Here is a 22,390-nt window from a genome sequence, read left to right as displayed (position 1 = left end):
CTGTAACCCTATGACTCCATCTCAATAAAACATATAATCAAAAACACTCGCTCTACTCCCAATTATAGATTTACAAACAAAAACCAATAAGTTACACTTTTAAAAAAAAACATTTAGCTGTTCCTCTACCTTGAGCTCCCCCACAAAGGTTTCTCCAAGATCAACTGTGAATTTTGTTGTCTGTTTATTTTTCTTAGAAAGAACTCCAATGTCTAAAGATACTTGGAAACTAACAGCAGAGGCAGTCAGCTGTGAAGGATCACTGCCTGGTCAGACTATTATGAAGGTTCACTGATCTTTCTTGGTAGCTGTTCTTTCTATCCCTCACTCTTTCCCACCATTTTAAAATGCCACTGTTTGATCTCTTTTTATTTACCCCACGTTCCAAAACAACGCAACAGCTTATAAAAAGGCAATTACTGCTCCAAGCGTTCGAGACAATCAGCTCCAACACTGAAAGTACCTCAGAAAAGGAGCAGCTGCCACAGCCACAATTTTCGCCTGTCCTCCATCTTGGATTACCCAGAATCCTACCAGAGTTAGTTCCACCATCTCTCCTAACCTTTTCCCTCGCATGTACTGATCGATGGTGCAATCTGTGAAGGAGACCAGTAGAATATGAACGTACCAAGAATAGAGGAAGAAAATGAAATAAGGTAGAGACACTGTGAACTGAAGCCACCGCCAGTCTTGGATTCCATACGCCAAACCAGCCAGGTGTAGTTGACCAAAGGTGTAAAGAAAACCGCTCAGCATTGAAACAGGCGTTCGAAATCTTGTTGGGATCCATTCGACCTCTGCAGAAGCATAAAGACAGGTGGAAGAAGCTGAACGAATCGGAGCCAATACTGATTTGGAAAATCATGAGCCTCATCAGAGCACATTTAAGGAACTTCCTTTAGGTCTACTTCTTCACTTGCCTACCCAACCCACAGCAACGATGATACCTTCCATGGGTAGGGGCAAGGAGGCAACTCCCAAATTCAACCCATCTGGAGTTGCAAACTGAACCCTACGCTGTTGACATTAATCCCATAGCCCAAGGAATCCATAACGTATGAAAGTTAAGAAGGCGTTTTGCACGCTTGCCTTCATTTCTCAAACTTTTGAGTTTCGGAGCTGGGACGTCATGTTAAGGTCGTTGGTGAGGCTTGTCCTGGAGTACTGTGCCCAGTTCTGGTCGCCCAGTTGTAGGAAGGAAGTTATTAAACTGGGGATTGTTCAGAAAAGATTCACCAGGTTGTTGCCAGGTATGCTTGAGTTAAAAGGAGGGGCTGAATGGGCTGGGACTTTTCTCCCTGGAGCATGGAAGGTTGAGAGATGACCTTATTGAGGTTTATAACATTATGAAGGATATAGATGGCAGGTGTCTTTTCCCTAGGGTGGGAGATTTCAAGACTAAGGCGCATATTTATAAGGCCAGAGGAGAGAGATTTAAAAAAGATAACTGGGGGAGTTTGTATGTGGAATGAACTTCCAGAAGAAGTGGTAGATATAGGTACAGTTACAACATTTAAAAGATGTTAAGATATGTAGTGGATAGGAAAGGCTTGGAGGGTTATGGGCCAAGTGCAGGCAGGGGGGGACTAGTTTTAAGTTTAGAATTGAGGTCAAAGTTCATTCTACACACAAACGACTCTTGTATAAAAAAACTCTCCGAGTTGTCTTTTTAAAATCTGTCTCCTCTCACCTTAAAAATATGCGCCTTGGTCTTGAAATCCCACACCCGAGGGAAAAGACACCTGCCACCTACCTTATCTACAACCCTCATAATTTTACAACCTCAATACAGTCACCTCTCAACTTCCCATGCTCTGGTGAAAAAAACTTCCTGGTCTATTCAGCCTCTCCTTATAACTCAAGCCCTCTATTTCCAGCAACATCCTGGTAAATCTTTTCTGAAACCTCGCCAGCTTAATACTATCCTTCCCAAAACAGGGAGACCAGAACGGGACACAGTACTCCAGACGAGGCCTCACCAATGTCCTGTACAACCCCAACATGACGTCCCAACTCCTACACTCAAAGGTCTGAGTAATGAAGGCAAGCGTGCTAGTGTTTGGTGCATTAGTCAGAGGGAAATGGATCTGGGAGGGTTACTCTTCGGAGGGTTAGTGTGGACTGGTTGGGCCGAAGGGCTTGTTTCCACACTGTAGGGGAATCTAATCTAATCTCATGCTAAACACCTTCGTAACCTTCATAAGTTAGTGAGATCTTCTGAGTGGGAGAAAGAGAGAGAGAAAACAAGGAGCTGGGCAGCTTGCTTAAAGAATGAAGGGGACGATATTCAGCACAAGCCTTGATCTGATTCTCTTAGTTGATGCTGAGAAATGTTGAGAACTCTGCGTTATGGACAGAGTTTTGGGGGAATTGGTGATAAGTTACTCACTACAGAACTCCCAGCCTCTTACTTGCTCTCGTAGCATTCATAATAGTTGGTGTAGTTATTTTCAATCGACCTGTATTACAAGGAGCAGGTAAGATTCAAACCCAATTTTCTGGTCCCAAGGTATGGATGCTACCACAACAGGCCTCAACAGTTGGCTTTGTTACGTTCCAGAACGATGGTAATGCTTGGGGAGATTCAAAAATGAACATCGAAGGCGGATGATTACATTCTCTTCTGTTGGAATGGTCTTGAGCTGACAAACGTACACGCCATTTCACTTACTGAGGGAGAAAACGTTGAGTATGATCCCTGACTGTGCCACTCCACAGAGGAACCTCCAAAAGCAAAATAAGGGGTAGGAGGAGGCGAACGCAGAACAGGTTCCGGAGACAGCTAACTGGAAGTGAGACCACAGCAGAAGGGTCCGTCTCCCGAACCTGTAACAAGCACACAGTAAACATGAACTCAAAATAAAAATAACAAGGCAGTTAACTGTTACGAAATAGTCTTGGGTTAGTCATTCACCTCCCTGGTGATATGGTCAATGTCTGGAACACGCTCAATTCAGCTTTTAATTGATGTTGCGCAGAACTTTTATAGCTTGTCTACATTTAAGTGCGTGTTCTCTCCAACCCATATGTCAACTACATTATAGATTCCCTACAGTGTGGAAGCAGGCTATTCGGCCCATTGAGTCACACACCGACCCTCTGAAGAGAGACCCACCCTGTAACCCTGCATTGCCCATGGCTGATCCACCAAGCCTGCACATTCCTGGGACACTATGGGACAATTTCCCATGGCAAGTCCACCCGAACCTGCACATCCCTGGGCACTATGGGGCAATTTACCAAGGCCAATCCACCCTAACTTGCACATCCCTGGACACTATGGGACAATTTAGCATGGCCAATCCACCCTAACCTGCACATCCCTGGGCACTATGGGACAATTTAGCACGGCCAATCCACCCTAACCTGCACATCCCTGGGCACTATGGGACAATTTAGTACGGCCAATCTACCCTAACCTGCACATCCCTGGGCACTATGGGGCAATTTAGCACGGCCAATCCACCCTAACCTGCACACCCTGGACACTATGGGACAATTTAGCACGGCCAATCCACACAAACCTGCACATCCCTGGGCACTATGGGGCAATTTAGCATGGCCAATCCACCCTAACCTGCACACCCTGGACACTATGGGACAATTTAGCACGGCCAATCCACACAAACCTGCACATCCCTGGGCACTATGGGGCAATTTAGCACGGCCAATCCACCCTAACCTGCACATCCCTGGGCACTATGGGACAATTTAGCACGGCCAATCCACCCTAACCTGCACATCCCTGGACACTATGGGACAATTTAGCACGCCCAATCCACCCTAACCTGCACATCCCTGGGCACTATGGGACAATTTAGTACGGCCAATCCACCCTAACCTGCACATCCCTGGGCACTATGGGACAATTTAGCATGGCCAATCCACCCTAACCTACACATCCCTGGACACTATGGGGATATTGTGCATGGCCAATTCACCCTAACCTGCACATCCCTGGGCACTATGGGACAATTTAGCACGGCCAACCCATCCTAACCTGCACATCCCTGGGCACTATGGGACAATTTAGCACGGCCAATCCACACAAACCTGCACATCCCTGGGCACTATGGGACAATTTAGGACGGCCAATCTACCCTAACCTGCACATCCCTGGGCACTATGGGGCAATTTAGCACGGCCAATCCACCCTAACCTGCACATCCCTGGGCACTATGGGACAATTTAGCACGGCCAATCCACCCTAACCTGCACATCCCTGGACACTATGGGACAATTTAGCACGCCCAATCCACCCTAACCTGCACATCCCTGGGCACTATGGGACAATTTAGTACGGCCAATCCACCCTAACCTGCACATCCCTGGGCACTATGGGACAATTTAGCATGGCCACTCCACCCTAACCTGCACATCCCTGGACACTATGGGGATATTGTGCATGGCCAATTCACCCTAACCTGCACATCCCTGGGCACTATGGGACAATTTAGCACGGCCAATCCACCCTAACCTGCACATCCCTGGACACTATGGGACAATTTAGCACGCCCAATCCACCCTAACCTGCACATCCCTGGGCACTATGGGACAATTTAGTACGGCCAATCCACCCTAACCTGCACATCCCTGGGCACTATGGGACAATTTAGCATGGCCAATCCACCCTAACCTGCACATCCCTGGACACTATGGGGATATTGTGCATGGCCAATTCACCCTAACCTGCACATCCCTGGGCACTATGGGACAATTTAGCACGGCCAACCCATCCTAACCTGCACATCCCTGGGCACTATGGGGCAATTTAGCATGGCCAATCCACCCTAACCTACACATCCCTGGACACTATGGGGATATTGTGCATGGCCAATTCACCCTAACCTGCACATCCCTGGGCACTATGGGACAATTTAGCACGGCCAACCCATCCTAACCTGCACATCCCTGGGCACTATGGGGCAATTTAGCATGGCCAACTCACCCTAACTTGCACATCCCTGGGCACTATGGGACAATTTAGCACGGCCAATCCACCCTAACCTGCACATCCCTGGGCACTATGGGACAATTTCGCATGGCCAACCCATCCTAACCTGCACATCCCTGGGCACTATGGGGCAATTTAGCACGGCCAACCCACCCTAACCTGCACATCCCTGGGCACTATGGGACAATTTAGCATGGCCAATCCACCCTAACCTGCACATCCCTGGGCACTATGGGACAATTTCGCATGGCCAATCCACCCTAACCTGCACATCCCTGGGCACTATGGGACAATTTCGCATGGCCAATCCACCCTAACCTGCACATCCCTGGGCACTATGGGACAATTTCGCATGGCCAATCCGCCACATCTTTGGATTGTAAGAGGAAACCCCACGCAGACACTGGGGAGAATGTGCAAACTCCACACAGACAGTCGCCCGAGGATGGGATCGAACCTGAGTCCCTGGTGCTGTGAGGCAGCAGTGCTAACCACTGAGCCGTCCCCCCTGCCAGAGGGGCAGTTAAGAGCCAACCACGTTGCTGTGGGTCTGGAGTCACGTGTAGGCCCAGACTAGTTAAGGAAGGCCCTAAAGGGACATTAGTGAACCAGATGGGACTTTCCCAACAATTGACAATGGATTCATGGTCAAGAGTAGATTCTTAATTCCAGATATTTATTGAGTTCACATTGAGCTGTGGCAAAGTTTGAATCCAGGTCCCCAGCACGTTTCCTGGGTCTCTGGGTTAACAGTCCAGCAATATTGCCGATTGGCCATCGCCTCCCCGGGAAACACACTGAGCTGACATAATGCTTGGCGTCGCAATACTCCGCCCCCTCTTACTTGTCAGAAAGCCTGCCCAGGACGATGGCTCCCACCAGCAATCCGGCCATGTAGATCGATTGTGCGATACGCTTCAGGGATTTCCAGTCGCAGACAAGGTCCCACTGTCATGACAAGAACAGATATCGTCATAGTGGCGGTCTGAAATCCAGGGAACAAGCCCAACACGGCAATGGCGATTCCTCCGATGATGAGGATAGGCGAGACTGAGCCAGTGAGGGGAAACGGACCACTGAGGAGGAGACCGATGTCTTGCTGAAAGTCTGGGCCGGGCATGGCTCAGCACTTAAGCAAGACTGCTGACCTTTTAACTTTTTTTGATTTCATAGAATCCCTACAGTGTAGAAACGGGCCATTTGGCCCAACAAGTCCACACAGAATCTCCCCCCACCCTATCCTGTATTTCCCATGGCTGGACACTACAGGGCAACGTAGCACGGCAGTCCACCCTAACCTGCACATCCCTGGGCACTATGGGACAATTTAGCACGGCCAATCCACCCTAACCTGCACATCCCTGGGCACTATGGGACAATTTAGCATGCCTTATCCACCCTAACCTGCACATCCCTGGGCACTATGGGACAATTTAGTATGGCCAATCCACCCTAACCTGCACATCCCTGGGCACTATGGGACAATTTAGCATGGCCAATCCACCCTAACCTGCACATCCCTGGGCACTATGGGACAATTTAGCACAGCCAATCCCCTCTAACCTGCACATCCCTGGACACTATGGGACAATTTAGCACGGCCAATCCCCTCTAACCTGCACATCCCTGGGCACTATGGGGCAATTTAGCACGGCCAATCCACCCTAACCTGCACATCCCTGGGCACTATGGGACAATTTAGCACGGCCAATCCACCCTAACTTGCACATCCCTGGGCACGATGGGGCAATATAGCATGGCCAATCCACCCTAACCTGCACATCCCTGGGCACTATGGGACAATTTAGCATGGCCAATCCACCCTAACCTGCACATCCCTGGGCACAATGGGACAATTTAGCGTGGCCAATCCACCCTAACCTGCACATCCCTGGACACTATGGGACAATTTAGCATGGCCAATCCACCCTAACCTGCACATGAAGATGAAGAGGAGAGTGTGAAACAGACTGGTAAGCTACAAGAGATACTTGTTAGGAAGGAAGATGTGTTGGAAATTTTGAACGACTTGAGGATAGACAAGTCCCCCGGGCCTGACGGGATATATCCTAGGATTATGTGGGAAGCAAGAGAGAAAATTGCAGTACCGTTGGCAATGATCGTTTCGTCTTCACTGTCAACGGGGGTGGTACCAGGAGACTGGAGAGTAGCGAATGTTGTGCCCCTGTTCAAAAAAGGGAATAGGGATAACCCCGGGAATTACAGGCCAGTTAGTCTTACTTCTGTGGTAGGCAAAATAATGGAAAGGGTACTGAGGGATAGGATTTATGAGTATCTGGAAAGACACAGCTTGATTAGTGACAGCCAGCACGGATTTGTGAAGGGTAGGTCTTGCCTTACAAGTCTTATTGAATTCTTTGAGGAGGTGACCAAGCATGTGGATGAGGGTAGAGCAGTGGATGTAGTGTACATGGATTTTAGTAAGGCATTTGATAAGGTTCCCCATGGTAGGCTTATGCGGAAAGTCAGGAGGCATGGGATAGAGGGAAATTTGGCCAATTGGATAGAAAACTGGCTAACCGGTCGAAGTCAGAGAGTGGTGGTAGATGGTAAATATTCAGCCTGGAGCCCAGTTACAAGTGGAGTTCCGCAGGGATCAGTTCTGTGTCCTCTGCTGTTTGTAATTTTTATTAATGACTTGGATGAGGGAGTCGAAGGGTGGGTCAGTAAATTTGCAGATGATACAAAGATTGGTGGAGTTGTGGACAGTGAGGAGGGCTGTTGTCTGCTGCAAAGGGACTTAGAAATGATGCAGAGCTGGGCTGAGGAGTGGCAGATGGAGTTCAACCCTGCCAAGTGTGAGGTTGTCCATTTTGGAAGAACAAATAAGAATGCGGAATACAGGGTTAACGGTAGGGTTCTTAGTCAGGTGGAGGAACAGAGGGATCTTGGGGTCTATGTACATAGATCTTTGAAAGTTGCCACTCAGGTGGATAGAGCTTGTAAGAAGGCCTATGGTGTATTAGCGTTCATTAGCAGAGGGATTGAATTCAAGAGTTGTGAAGTGATGTTGCAGCTGTACAGGACTTTGGTTAGGCCACATTTGGAGTACTCTGTGCAGTTCTAGTCGCCTCACTTTAGGAAAGAGGTGGAAGCTTTGGAGAGGGTGCAGAGAAGATTTACCAGGTTGTTGCCTGGAATGGAGAATAGGTTGTACGAGGATAGGTTGAGAGTTCTCGGCCTTTTTTCGTTGGAACGGCGAAGGATGAGGGGTGACTTGATAGAGGTTTATAAGATGATCAGAGGAATAGATAGAGTAGACAGTCAGCAACTTTTTCCCCGGGTACAACAGAGTGTTACAAGGGGACATAAATTTAAGGTGAAGGGTGGAAGGTATAGGGGAGATGTCAGGGGTGGGTTCTTTACCCAGAGAGTGGTGGGGGCATGGAATGCGCTGCCCGTGGGAGTGGTAGAGTCAGAATCATTGGCGACCTTTAAGCGGCAATTGGATAGGTACATGGATGGGTGCTTAATCTAGGATAGATGTTCGGCACAGCATCGTGGGCGAAGGGCCTGTTCTGTGCTGTATTGTTCTATGTTCTATGTTCTATCCCTGGGCACTATGGGGCAATTTAGCACGGCCAATCCACCCTAACCTGCACATCCCTGCATACTATAGGACAATTTAGCATGGCCAATCCACCCTAACCTGCACATCCCTGGGCACTATGGGACAATTTAGCACGGCCAATCCACCCTAACCTGCACATCCCTGGGCACTATGGGACAGTTTAGCACGGCCAATCCACCCTAACCTGCACATCCCTGGACACTATGGGACAATTTAGCACGGCCAATCCACCCTAACCTGCACATCCCTGGGCACTATGGGACAATTTAGCGTGGCCAATCCACCCTAACCTGCACATCCCTGGGCACTATGGGGCAGTTTAGCACAGCCAATCCACCCTAACCTGCACATCCCTGGACACTATGGGACAATTTAGCACGGGCCAATCCACCCTAACCAGCACATCCCTGGGCACTATGGGACAATTTAGCACGGCCAATCCACCCTAACCTGCACATCCCTGGACACTATGGGACAATTTAGCATGGCCAATCCACCCTGACCTGCACATCCCTGGGCACTATGGGACAATTTAGCTTGGCCAATCCACCCTAACCTGCACATCCCTGGGCACTATGGGACAATTTAGCACGGCCAATCCACCCTAACCTGCACATCTTTGGACTGTGGGAGGAAACCGGAGCACCTAGAGGGAACCCTACACAGACACAGGGGGGAGAAGAATGTGCAAACTCCACTCAGACAGTCGCCTGAGGGTGGGATTGAACCCTGGTCCTGGGTGCTATGTGGTATCAGTGCTTACCACTTAGTCACTCTGCCACCCCTTGCACCTCATTAATATTGAGAAGGACTGTAATGCTCAACTTCTAACTTTGTTCTTTATTTGTTTGAAACTTGTTTTTAAGTTTTTTTACCTCAGTGCTTGTACCTAAGATGGCACTGTGTGTGCGACATTGAAAACCTTTCACTCTACTCCTGTACCCATGACAATAAAGTCTAAATCTAACATCTAATCATATTTATAGCCTCAATTCTAATTGCTCAGATGGCAGCCGACCCATTGCTGTGGGATCTAGACTGACCTACATTTCCCTCCCTACAGGATGTTAGTGAACCAAATTGCTTGTGATTACAATAGTTCAGCTCTTTATTCCAGAGTTTGTGGTAGAGTGGTGCAGCACAGAAACAGACCCTTCGGCCCAACCAGTCCATGCTGACCACTAAACTAGTCCCAGCTGCCTCTGCTCCTGGTCCACATCCCTCCAAATTCTTTCCTATTCATGGATTTATCTAAAGGTCTTTTAAATGTTGTAACTGTACCCGCATCCTCCACTTCTTCTGGAAGTTCAATCGACACATGAACCACTCTCTGTATAAAGAACATTGCCTCTCATTTCTTTTTTAACTGTGTTTTCTCTCACCTTAAAAATATGCCCCCTCGTGTTGAAATGCCCCATTCTTGGGAAAAGACACTTACCATTAACCTATCTATACCCCTCACGATTTTATAAACCTCAATAAGGTCACTCCTCAACCTCATAATCTACCTCCATTTGACCTGCATTTGGTCCCTATCCCTCCAAACCTATCCCATCCATGGAATATTTCTTAAGTGACAAAACTGTCCTCACCTCCACCACTACCTCAGCAGCCCTTTCCACCCTCTGTGTGAAAAAAGTGCCCCTTTGGATCCTTTTGTACCTCTCCCCTCTCCCCTTAAACCTACACCCTTTAGTTTTAGACTCCCCTACCATGGGGAGCAGCTGTTGGCTATCTCTCATATCTACGCCTCTCACAATTTCATGGACCTCTATAAGGGTCACACGCTGGACTGAAAAATGACCAGCCTCTCCTTATAACTCAAACCCTCCCTTCCTGGCAACATCCTGATAAATCTCTTCTGAAAGCTCTCCAGTTTAAGAATATTGAATTCAAATGTCACTTACTTCTTATTGAAATGGAGAGAAGCTTTTGTTTGCAGAGGGATCTGGGTGTCCTTGTATGTGAATAACGGAAAACTAGCATGGAGGTCTGGCTGTTAATAAGTTGGGAAAATGAAATATTGATAATTATTGCTAAAGGAATGGAGTATAATAATAGGGAAGTGTTGTTGCATCTGTACGAGGCATTAATGAGTCCACACTTGGCGTATTGAGGACAGGTTTGGTCACCTTACTTGAGGAGAGGTGTAATTCAGTCAGAGACAGTTCAGAGAAGACTCACTCAGTTGATTTGAGGGATGGGAAGGTTTGTCTTGGGAAGAGCTTGAGCACTTTAGGCCCATATTCTCTGGGGTTTTCAAGAAGGTGCAGGGAGATTTTATCTTTCCATCTCGTAACTCCAGCAAATGAGGATTAATTCACCAGGGAATGAAAACGATTCTGAGTTATAGCGTTGACATTCCCTTAAGTCTATGACAATATGGAGGAGCAAGTGGGGTCTGCAGATGCTGGCGATCAGAGTTGAAAATGTGTTGCTGGAAAAGCGCAGCAGCTCAGGCAGCATCCAAAGAACAGGAGACGTCGAATCTCCTGCTCTATGACAATATGGCTTACTCACTCCATTACTGTGCAATGATTTCTAGGTGTTCAGTGGGGAATGGATTATTCATTGTGGATTTAAGTGGAATTTCTGCTTCTTTGACAGGTTAACGATTGTTTTGACCACACTCATGCTGACCCAGCGAGCTGGGAACTGATCATTATGTAGGTCTTGGCAGTTTTGTTTCATTATCAAGGAGCAAAAAGCTCTTATTTCCTCAGCAATTTTTAGGATCGTGTAAAGGTCACCGCACACTATCACACACAGTCATGCACACACAACAACACACAGAGTGACACATGCGCAGACACAGACACACACACACAGCCTGACACACACACACACACACACACACACACACACACACAAACATACACCCAGTCTTTCACACACACTCACTCACATGATCACATAAACACACGCTCACATATGCATACACACACTGGCGCGCACACACAGGCAGACACAGACACACACACAGACACAGGCATACAGAGACACAAGCACACAGAGAGAGAGAGACACACACACACACACACATACACACACACGTGAGTTTTATAAGTCCTACTTAAATAGGACAGTTGGTTGTTGGAGAGGACGTATGGAGTGGAAAATCAGGAGGTTAGGTATTCATCAGCCAAGTGTTAGTTACTGCATTGTGACGGGGAATCTCCAAGGTGTCCTTAACTCAGAGATGCGGCAGGAATGCTGACAATTTCATTCAGCAGTTTACTGCCTCTTGTCTGCAAATCCTTTTTTTTTTGCAGAGTTTGGCATTGCAAAATTGGCACGCGGAGATCAAATTCCTGACCAGGCACCTACGCCTCTACTTCCTCAGGAGGCTAAGGAAGTTCAGCATGCCCACACGAACTCTGACTGGTTTTTATAGATAGACCATAGGAAGTATCCTTTCAGGATGCACCACAACTCGGTACGGCAACTGCCCTGCCCAGGACTCTAAGAAACTACAGAGAGCTGTGAATACAGCCCAGTCTATCACACAAACCAACCTTCCATCCACTGACTCCGTCTACACTTCCCACTGCCTACATCATCAAAGACTCCTCCCACTCCGGTTCTAATCCCTCCCCCCTTTTCCGTCCGGTAGAAGGGACAAGAGTTTGTAAACACGTACTAACAGATTCAAGAACAGCTTCTTCCCCGCTAGGTTATCAGACTTAGGAATGTTAGTTCTGATCTCACTGACCCTGCACCTCCCCTGTGGCTGTGACACTGTGTCCTGAACTCTGTTCTGCTACCCCGATGCAGTCTGTGTGACGTGATTTTCCTGTACAGCACGCCGTATCTTGGTACGCTTGACAACAACCAGTCAGCGTGACCACCAGCATTCCCAACGCGCCATCAGGGCTCCCCCGAGATCGAAAGCAAGCTGGTGGCGGAGTAAGCACTCCTCTGCTATCACTTTTCTTTATCTTTCTTTTTTTTTCCTCTTCTGTTTCTTCCCCCATCTGCGGCAGGGGAATGGAGGAGCTGGCGAGACCCGGAGCAGGGGTGGGGGTGGGGAGGTTGTAGAGGCGGGGGAAGCAGGCCCAGCACACTGGGAAGCATGGGGGAAGCAGGCCCAGCACACTGGGAAGCATGGGGGAAGCAGGCCCAGCACACTGGGAAGCATGGGGGAAGCAGGACCCAGCACACTGGGAAGCATGGGGGAAGCAGGCCCAGCACACTGGGAAGCATGGGGGAAGCAGTCCTGGAACTTCTCTTGGAACAGCTGAGAGTTGGTACGGAGCGGACTGTAGGCTTGGAGTGGAGCAGGGACAATGCTGGCGGTCACATCACAGTGTCGTGTTTATTTGCAATTTGTTTTTCTGACTGTAATGTCAATCCCGTAACTATATCTTATTTCTAACTCATTCTTTAAACTCTGTAATGTAATGCCATTAATTTTCTTTTTATTCCTCTTTTATACCTAAGGTTTGTACCTGACTTATAGAAACCCTAGAGTGTGGAAGTAGGCCATTTGGCCCATCGAGTCCACACAGAGCATCCCATCCAGACCCACCCTGCTACCCCATCCCTTTAATGGCATTTCCCATGGCGAATCCACCTAACCTGCGCATCGTTAGACTGTGGGAGGAAACCAGAGCACCTAGACGCAACACACATAGACACAGGGAGAATGTGCCAACTCCACACAGGCAATTGCCCGAGGCTTGGATTGAACCCGGGTCCCCGGTGCCATGAGGCAGCAGTGCTAACCACTAAGCCATGAGGGACATAGATAGGGTTAATGGGCAGTTGTCTTTACTTTAGGATAGGGGGTTTCAAGACCAGTGGGCACATTTTTAGGGTAAGAGGAGAAGGATTTAAAAAAGACACAAGGGGCAATTTTGTTTTGCACAGAGGGTGGTGCGCGTGTGGAGTGAACTTCCTGAGGAAGTGGTGCACACACTGTTTATAGAGAGGTTTGGATAAGTGCATGAATGGGAAAGGTTTGGAGGAATATGGGCCAGGAGCAGGCAGGTAGGACTAGTTTAGTTTAGGATTATAGACTGGTTGGACCAAAGGGTCTGTTTCCGTGCTGTATGACTCAATAAGTGAGGGGCAAAAATGAGAGGACTGGAAGGTTAGTCATGTTGTCCCCCTGTACAAAAAGGGTAGTAGGGATAGTCCGGGTATAACAGCACACCAGTGAGTCTGACGTCGGTGGTGGGGAAGTTGCTGGAGAGGGTACTGAGAAACAGGATCTATTTATATTTGGAAAGGAATGAGCTTATCGGTGTTGGGCAATTTGGTTTTGTGAGGGGGAGATCGTGCCTTACCAACTTGATAGAGTTCTTCGAGGAAGTGACCAAGTTGATCGATGAAGGAAGGGCTGTTGATGTCATATAAATGGACTTTAGTAAGGCGTTTGATAAAGGTTCCCCATGGTAGACTAATGGAGAAAGTGAAGTCACATGGGGTGCAGGGTGTTCTAGCTAGGTGGATAAAGAACTGGTTGAGCAACAGGAGACAGAGAGTAGTAGTTGAAGGGAGTTTCTCGAAATGGAGAAAGGTGACCAGTGGTGTTCCACAGGGATCAGTGCTGGGGCCACTGTTGTTTGTGATATACATAAATGATCTGGAAGAGGGCATTGTTGGTCTGATCAGTAAGTTTGCAGATGACACAAAGATTGGTGGAGTAGCAGAAAGCATAAGGGACTGTCAGAGAATACAGGAGGATATAGATAGACTGGAGAGTTGGGCGAAAAAGTGGCAGATGGCTTTCAATCTAGACAAATGTGAGATGATGCATTTAGGTAAGTCTAATTCTAGAGCGAATTATACAATGAATGAAGAGCCTTGGGAAAAGTTGATGGGCAGAGAGATCTGGAAGTGCAGGTCCATTGTACCCTGAAGGTTGCTACACAGGTGGATAGAGTGGTCAAGAAGGCATATAGTATGCTTACCTTCATCAGACGGGGTATTGAGGATAAGAGCTGGCAGGTCATGTTAAAATTGTACAAGACATTGGTTCGGCCGCATTTAGAATACTGTGTACAGTTCTGGTCACCACATTACCAAAAGGATGTGGGTGCTTTGGAGAGGGTGCAGAGAAGGTTTACGAGGATGGTGCCTGGTATGGAAGGGGCTAGCTATGAAGAGAGGTTGAGTAGGTTAGGTTTATTTTCAATAGAAAAAAGGAGATTGAGGCGAGACCTGATTGAGGTTTACAAAATCATGAAGGGTATAGACAGGGTGGATAGAGAGAAGCTTTTTCCCAGGGTGAGGGGTTCAATAACGAGAGGTCACGCATTCAAGGTGAGAGGTGGAAAGTTTAAGGGGGATACACGCGGCAAGTACTTCACACAGAGGGTGGTGGGCGTCTGGAACGTGTTGCCAGCAGAGGTGGTAGAGGCAGGCACAGTAGATTCATTTAAGATGCGTCTGGACAGATGTATGAGTAGGTGGGGGGCAGAGGGATACAGATGCTTAGGAAATGACCGACAGGTTTAGACAGTGGATTTGGATCGGCCCAGGCTTGGAGGGCCGAAGGGCCTGTTCCTGGGCTGTAAACTTTCTTTGTTCTTAAGTATAATGTGACAAAATGCGAAAGTGTCCATTTTAGCAAGACGACTAAAAAGATGCATGTAAGAGATTGCAGAGCCCTAAGAAGCAGAGGAATCTGGGTGTCCTAGTGCATGAGTCACAAAAGGCTGCTATGCAGGTACTAGTAATTGGGAAAGTTAATAGAATGCAAGTATTTTATTACAAAGGAAATGAAATACAATAATAAGGAGATCGTGTTTCACTTATATAGGGAAGACCCCATCTATTTACAGTATTGGTCACCTGACTAACGGAGGAATGTTGATGCTTTGGAAGCTGTCCAGTAAAGGTTTATTAACCTTGACCGAGCAAGTTGTCTTATGAGGAAAGACTTGACAGACTTGCATTTGCCACACCTAAGAGGAATACAAGGTGATTTGAGTGAAACATTTAAGATCCCGATGAGGAAGATGTGGCAACGATGTTGTCCGCTATGGGAGGGTCAATAACCAGATGTCACTGTTTCAAAGTAAGGAGAGGCCCTTTAAAGGCGGAGATAGAGTCACAGAACTGTACAGCGTGGAAATATACCCTTCGGTCCAACTTGTCCATGCTGACCAGACACCCTAAATTAATCTAGTCCCATTTGCCAGCACTTGGCCCATATCCCTCTAAACCCTTGCTATTCATGTCCCCATCCTGATGCCATAGGGAAAGGATACTTACCACTCATCTATAGTTGTCATGATTTTATTAAACTCAATAAGTTCACCCCGCAACCTCCTATACCCCAGTGAAAAAGTCCCAGCCTATCCAGCCTCTCCTTATGTCTCAAACCCTCCATACCCGGTAACATCCCGGTAAAGCTCTCGGAACCCTCTCCAGTTTAGATTAGATCCTCTACAGTGTGGAAACAGGCCCTTCAGCCCAACAAGTCCTCCGAAGAATAACCCACCCAGACCATTTGCCTCTGACTAATGCACCTAAGACTTCAATAATATCCTTCCTATAAAAGGGTGACCAGATCTGGAAGGGGCCTCACCAATGTCCTGCCCATCCCAACTTCTGTACCCAAAGGCCTCAGTAATGAAGGCCAGCGTGCTAAAGGCCTTCCTGACCACCCTGTTCACATGTGATGCAAACACCAGAAAATTCTGTAGCTGAAGCCCTAAATCTCTCTCTCTGTTCTACAAACTTACCCAAGGACCTGCTTTTAATTGTATGAGTCCTGTCTTTGTTTGTTTTACCAAAATGCAACACTGAGATGAGGTAATGTCGGACAGAAAATAAGCATTGAAACTTCACTCCTTTATCAGGATTACTTTGCCCTTCAGACCAGACAAAGGCACACCTTTATCTGTGGTCCATCTCCTGCAAACACTACCCGCTGATTGAGTTAAAAACCGTTCATCGAGAAAAGGTGTGTACACACACAGATAAATCCCTTCCTTCCATTTCACAACATATTCAGAGGCATTGAAACCTTCAATAGATAGAAATCCTCAGGCGTTACCTCTGTGACAATTGTGCCTTTGAACTTAGAGTTGTCATAGGTCCACCCGTCAGTGCACTTCTGCGTGTGGTACTCAGTCACGTTTCCGTGCGTCCCGTTGAGATCCAGAAGGTGCCATTGAGGCGAGGAGTACATCAGGCATTTCTCCGGCTCTTGGTTCCTGTCCAGAGGGATGAAAACCCGGAGAAGTTCCTCCGTCTGCAGCCTCCCCACGACGTTGGCGTACCTCGAGTCATTCACTTCCAAAGGGATCCTGCAGTGATGGTCAGGAACAACAGCCACAAAGTTCTGAAGCAGGTTGTGACTCGGTGAGAGAAACGATGGCAACACCAGCAACAAAACGTGGATGATTTGGAACTTGCCCATACTTCCGACATCCTCCAGGATATCTCCGAACCCCATGGTTGCGGCTTAGGGATGTCAGCACTGAAGGAGACGGACTGTGGCCGAGGGAGAGATCATGACACTGACAGAGAAGCTGTAGCAGCGATGGAATGCCTTTGAGGCTGAACTGATCATTAATGCATAAATTTAAGTAATGTTTAAGCTGGTGATAACAGACCTTGCTTTTTCTCTCTAACCTGGTTGAACAAGTCTAAACACTGCCTAAGGAAGGCCACGGAGTTGTGGTTGGTGGGGGCTTGGGTGAGTTTATTGCTCAATGTTATATTAGTCATCAACATTTGAAAAGTCTGGCTAAACAGTCCCTTATATTTAGGGGGTACAATCTTCTCAGTTTTCTCTAGCAGTGGTGTACGCAGCAACCCCCCCCCCTGTCTTTTTAGAAGCATTTCAAATCAAATTATAATAATTGGCATTTTTACCACATGTAGGAGGAGAAAGTGAGGACTGCAGATGCTGGAGATCAGAGCTGAAAATGTGTTGCTGGAAAAGCGCAGCAGGTCAGGCAGCATCCAAGGAACAGGAGATTCGACGTTTCGGGCATAAGCCCTTCTTCAGGAATTTTTACCACATATGTCCACTTCCTCCACCATTGCCATCAGTCGCAACAGTGTGTACCATCTACAAGGTGCGCTGCAGTAATTCACCAAGGCTCCTTGGACAGCACCTTCCAAACCCACGACCACTTCCATCTAGGAGGACAAGGGGCAGCAGATTCGTGGGAACACCACCGCTTTCGGGTTTCCCTCCACTCCCCATCCCAACTTGGGAATATATCGGCCATTCCTTTGCTGTCCTGGGGCAGAATCTTGGAATTCCCTCCCTCAGGGCATTGTGGGTCAACTCACAGCAGGTGGGCTGCAGCAGTTCAAGATGGCGGCTCACCCCCCACCTTCACAAGGGGGCAACTAGGGACAGAGGCAATAAATGCTGGCCAACCCATATCCCACAACTGAATAAATAAGGAAAAGAGATTGAGGGTCCATCCACAAGATCCAGAAGGGTGTACAAATTGTAAAACTTTTTACCTGCATCCACTCCTCCTGCAATCTATTTGACTGTTAAATAGTTGCCACTGACCATTGACTTACTGCAGTTTGTTAGTTCTTTCTGTTGTCTCTTTCACAAAGTGCGATTTGTAGACACCCTCACAGAATCATAGAGGTCTACAGCCATGGAGACAGACCCCCCTCAGTCCAACTTGTCCATGCAGCAGAGTTTTCACAATTTAAACTATTTGCTTTGTGTTTGGCCCATATCCCTCCATAGCTGTCCCATCCACACAGGGCAAAACTGCATTGGCTGGCCATCATAGCCAAGATTAGAGTGGTGCTGGAAAAGCACAGCAGGTCAGGTAGCATCCGAGGAACAGGAAATTCGACAAAGCCCTGGATTAAGCTGGGAATTCTTTCCCTGGAGTGTAGGAGGTTGAGAGGGGTGACCTTATGGAGGTCCTGATGAAGGGCCTTTGCCCGAGACGTCGAATTTCCTGCTCCTCGGATGCTGCCTGACCTGCTGTCCTATCCCATCCATGGACCTGTCCGAATGTTTCTTAAATGACGAAACTGTACTCACCTCCACCACTACCTCTGGCAGCCCGTTCCAGACACTCAACACCCTCTGTGTGAACAAATTGCCCACAGACACGTGCACACACACAGACATACACACACATGCACACATACACACATACACACAGACACACACACACACAGATACACACATACATACAGACACACACATACACACATACATACATACACACACATACACACACAGACATATATACACACGCACACACAGACACACACATGCACACACGCAGACATACACACACACAGACGCACACACACAGACACACACACACAGACAGACACACATAGACACATACACACACAGACACACACACACACACACACACACATGTTCCACCTTTGCCTTATACAGGACAATGTTGGAAAGCTTATCTGGGGAAGGTGGGTTTAGGGTTCATACACACACACATACACACAGAAACAGATATACACACATACAGACACACACACAGACAGACATACACACACGCACATGCACATACACACACGCGCGCACACACAGACACACACGCACACACACAGACATACATGCACACACACAGACATACAGACACATACACACACAAAGACATACACACACGCACACACAGACATACACACAGACACACACACACGCACACAGACTCAGATACACACACACACAGACATGTACAAAGACACACATACACACACAGAGACATACACACGCACACACAGACATACGCACACATAGACACACACACAGACATACACACAGACACACACACCCAGACACACACATAGACATACACACATAGACACATACACAGATACATATACGCACACATACACAGACATACACACACAGACGTACACACAAACACACGCAGACATGCACACACACACAGACTAACATACACAGACACACACACATGCACACAGACACATACACACACAGACAGACAGACAGACAGACAGACACACACACACACACACACATTGCCTTATACAGGACAATGTTGGAAAGCTTATCTGGGGAAGGTGGGTTTAGGGTTCACCCCTGTGGAGAACTCCAGAGAAAGTGTGGGGGGAGAGAGAGAGAGGGTGGGAGGTCAGTCATTTGGAGATGGTGCCTGGACTATCCAGGTGGCATGGTGACACAGTGGTTAGCAGTGCTACCTCACAGTGCCAGAGACCTGGGTTCAATTCCCACCTCAGACAACTGTCTGTGTGGAGTTTGCACATTCTCCCCGCGTCTGCGTGGGTTTCCTCCGGGTGCTTGCTTTCCTCCCACAGTCCAAAGATGTGCGGGTTAGGTGAATTGGCCATGCTAAATTGCCCCTAGTGTTAGGTAAAAGGGTAAATGTAGGGGAATGGATCTGGGTGGGTTGCTCTTCGGAGGGTCGGTGTGGACTTGTTGGGCCGAAGGGCCTGTTTCCACATTGTCAGTAATCTAATCATATTCTCATCCAAATCGTTTAGACTGAAGAACCATACAGCCAGATTCCAAGCTTAGCTTGTCATGTTGTGAAATCTCAACATGTAGTTTCTATCTGACAGACGGGAGAGTGGGAAGCTGAATGAGGGGAGATTAGGTCATAATATCAAACTAATAGCATGGCAAATTGAGGTGTCACTGTCGCGAGTGAGATTGAAACCTGGTTGGAAGTTCTGCAGAGATTGTGTCTATTTCTGTGCTTTCAGAACTGGAAGAGAAGGACTGCTTTTAAGAGGAGAGTTTGAAAGAATTGCTGCATGTTTTGTAAAGCAAGTGATCTGACAGTCATGGCTCACAACTAAGCATAGTTGGCATTTGGGATCGTAAACAAAATGGAGCTGTGGAGTGTGTGTACAGATGCAGTTCAGAGTGGTAGCAAGAGGTTTATTGGTCTATGGACAACTGGCCAGTTATTGGTGACAAAAGCCAAAAGCCTTTTGTCAGCCCATAACAGTGTGATGGAACAGCTTGGGGATGGGAACTACATGTGATTACATCTACACCCAGCCCCAAAGCTGTCTCTCTGTTCTCTGCAGTCAAAACCTGAAAAATACCAGTTCATCTTTCTTTCTGCAGTCGGTGTAAGCTGTTCCTTTTAATTAATAAGTCCTTTTAAGGGCAAACTGTTACATTTTGGTCCATCAATTAGATTAGATTACATCACTTACAATGTGGAAACAGGCCTTTCGGCCCAACACGTCCACACCGACCCGCCATCCATCCATACCCCTACATTTACCCCTTACCTAACACTAGGATCAATTTAGCATGGCCAATTCACCTGACCCGCATATCTTTGTGACTGTGGGAGGAAACTGGAGCACCCGGAGGAAATCCACGCAGACACGGGGAGAACATGCAAACTCCACACAGTCAGTCGCCTGAGGTGGGAATTGAACCCGGGTCTCTGGCGCTGTGAGGCAGCAGTGCTAACCACCGTGCCACCGTGGCAATCTTGCCCATAAAACAGGAGGGATCCAGGAGGTAGGGAGTGGAGTGCACCATTTGATTTATTGCACACATGCAGAGTTCTATATTAGACAAGATGATGTAGCTAACATATCCCACAATGCCTTAATGCTCAAAGGTATGGAAAGGCAAATGGAACACCGAACAAAATACAAACCAGCCACCTTGTCTGTCTTGCAAGCCAGGGGAAAAATCGAGAGAAAGATGTTCGGAACAGCATCAGTGTAATCTGTGAGTAGGAACCACTGAAATACCTTCTTGATTATCCTCCACCCATAACCAATAGTGCTTTGTCTGTCTGTGTCAGAGGGATGTTTATATAGACTACAGATTTAATTTGGAGGCTTATACACCAATAGCTTATAATTGTTTATCTGAAGAGTCTAATCCCTCATAACATCATAGAATTATTCCACTGTGGAAACAGGCCATTTGGCCCAACTAGTCCACATCAACTCTCCGAAAACATCCCAGCCAGGCTACCCATCCATTCGGTATTTGCTGTGGCTTATCCACCCTAACCTGCACATCCCCGGGCACTATGGGACAATTTAGCACGGCCAATCCACCCTAACCTGCACATCCCTGGGCACTATGGGACACTTTAGCATGGCCAATCCACCCTAACCTGCACATCCCTGGGCACTATGGGACAATGCAGCACGGCCAATCCACACTAACCTGCACATCCCTGGGCACTATGGGACAATGCAGCACGGCCAATCCACACTAACCTGCACATCCCTGGGCACTATGGGACAATTTAGCACGGCCAATCCACCCTAACCTGCACATCCCTGGACAAACCTGATCAGTATTTCTGTTCTTTGTTTCAGATTTTCAGTGATGCCTGAATGTTCCAGATATAGAACATAGAACATAGAAGGATACAGCGCAGTACAGGCCCTTCGGCCCTCGATGTTGCGCCGACCGAATCCTACCTAACCTACACTAGCCCAATAACTTCCAAATGCCTATCCAATGCCCGCTTAAATGACCATAAAGAAGGAGAGTTCACCACTGATACGGGCAGGGCATTCCATGAACTCACAACCCGCTGTGTGAAGAATCTACCCCTAACATCTGTCCTATACCTACCACCCCTTAATTTAAAGCTATGTCCCCTAGTAACACCTGACTCCATTAGCGGTAAAAGGTTCTTAGTATCTACCCTATCTAAACCCCTAATCATCTTATACACTTCTATCAGATCTCCCCTAAACCTTCTCTTCTCCAATGAGAACAGCCCCAAGTGCCTCAGCCTTTCCTCATAAGATTTTCCTACCATTCCAGGCAACATCCTGGTAAACCTCCTCTGCACTCGTTCTAAAGCTTCCACATCCTTCCTATAGTATGGCGACCAAAACTGCACACAATACTCCAGATGAGGCCGCACCAGAGTCTTATACAACTG

General features: G+C 47.6%; 1 protein-coding gene across 1 annotated transcript in view; it reads right to left on the bottom strand.

Moving 5' to 3' along the window:
* The window catches only part of LOC132836136 (solute carrier family 22 member 6-A-like), a 42,390-nt gene extending 25,434 nt beyond the window's left edge, over window positions 1-16,956 (bottom strand). Inside the window, exons 1-4 of the mRNA XM_060855446.1 lie at window positions 16,555-16,956; window positions 5,799-5,902; window positions 2,672-2,826; window positions 629-797 (exon numbers count right to left, since the gene is read on the bottom strand). Of these exons, the coding sequence (XP_060711429.1) occupies window positions 629-797; window positions 2,672-2,826; window positions 5,799-5,902; window positions 16,555-16,956 (830 nt within the window). The remainder of the gene's footprint in view (window positions 1-628; window positions 798-2,671; window positions 2,827-5,798; window positions 5,903-16,554) is intronic.
* Window positions 16,957-22,390: the final 5,434 nt, after the last annotated feature.

Source organism: Hemiscyllium ocellatum, chromosome 46 (assembly GCF_020745735.1).
Source record: "Hemiscyllium ocellatum isolate sHemOce1 chromosome 46, sHemOce1.pat.X.cur, whole genome shotgun sequence".
NCBI classification, from domain to species: domain Eukaryota; kingdom Metazoa; phylum Chordata; class Chondrichthyes; order Orectolobiformes; family Hemiscylliidae; genus Hemiscyllium; species Hemiscyllium ocellatum.
This window is presented reverse-complemented; position numbering and strand designations above follow the sequence as displayed.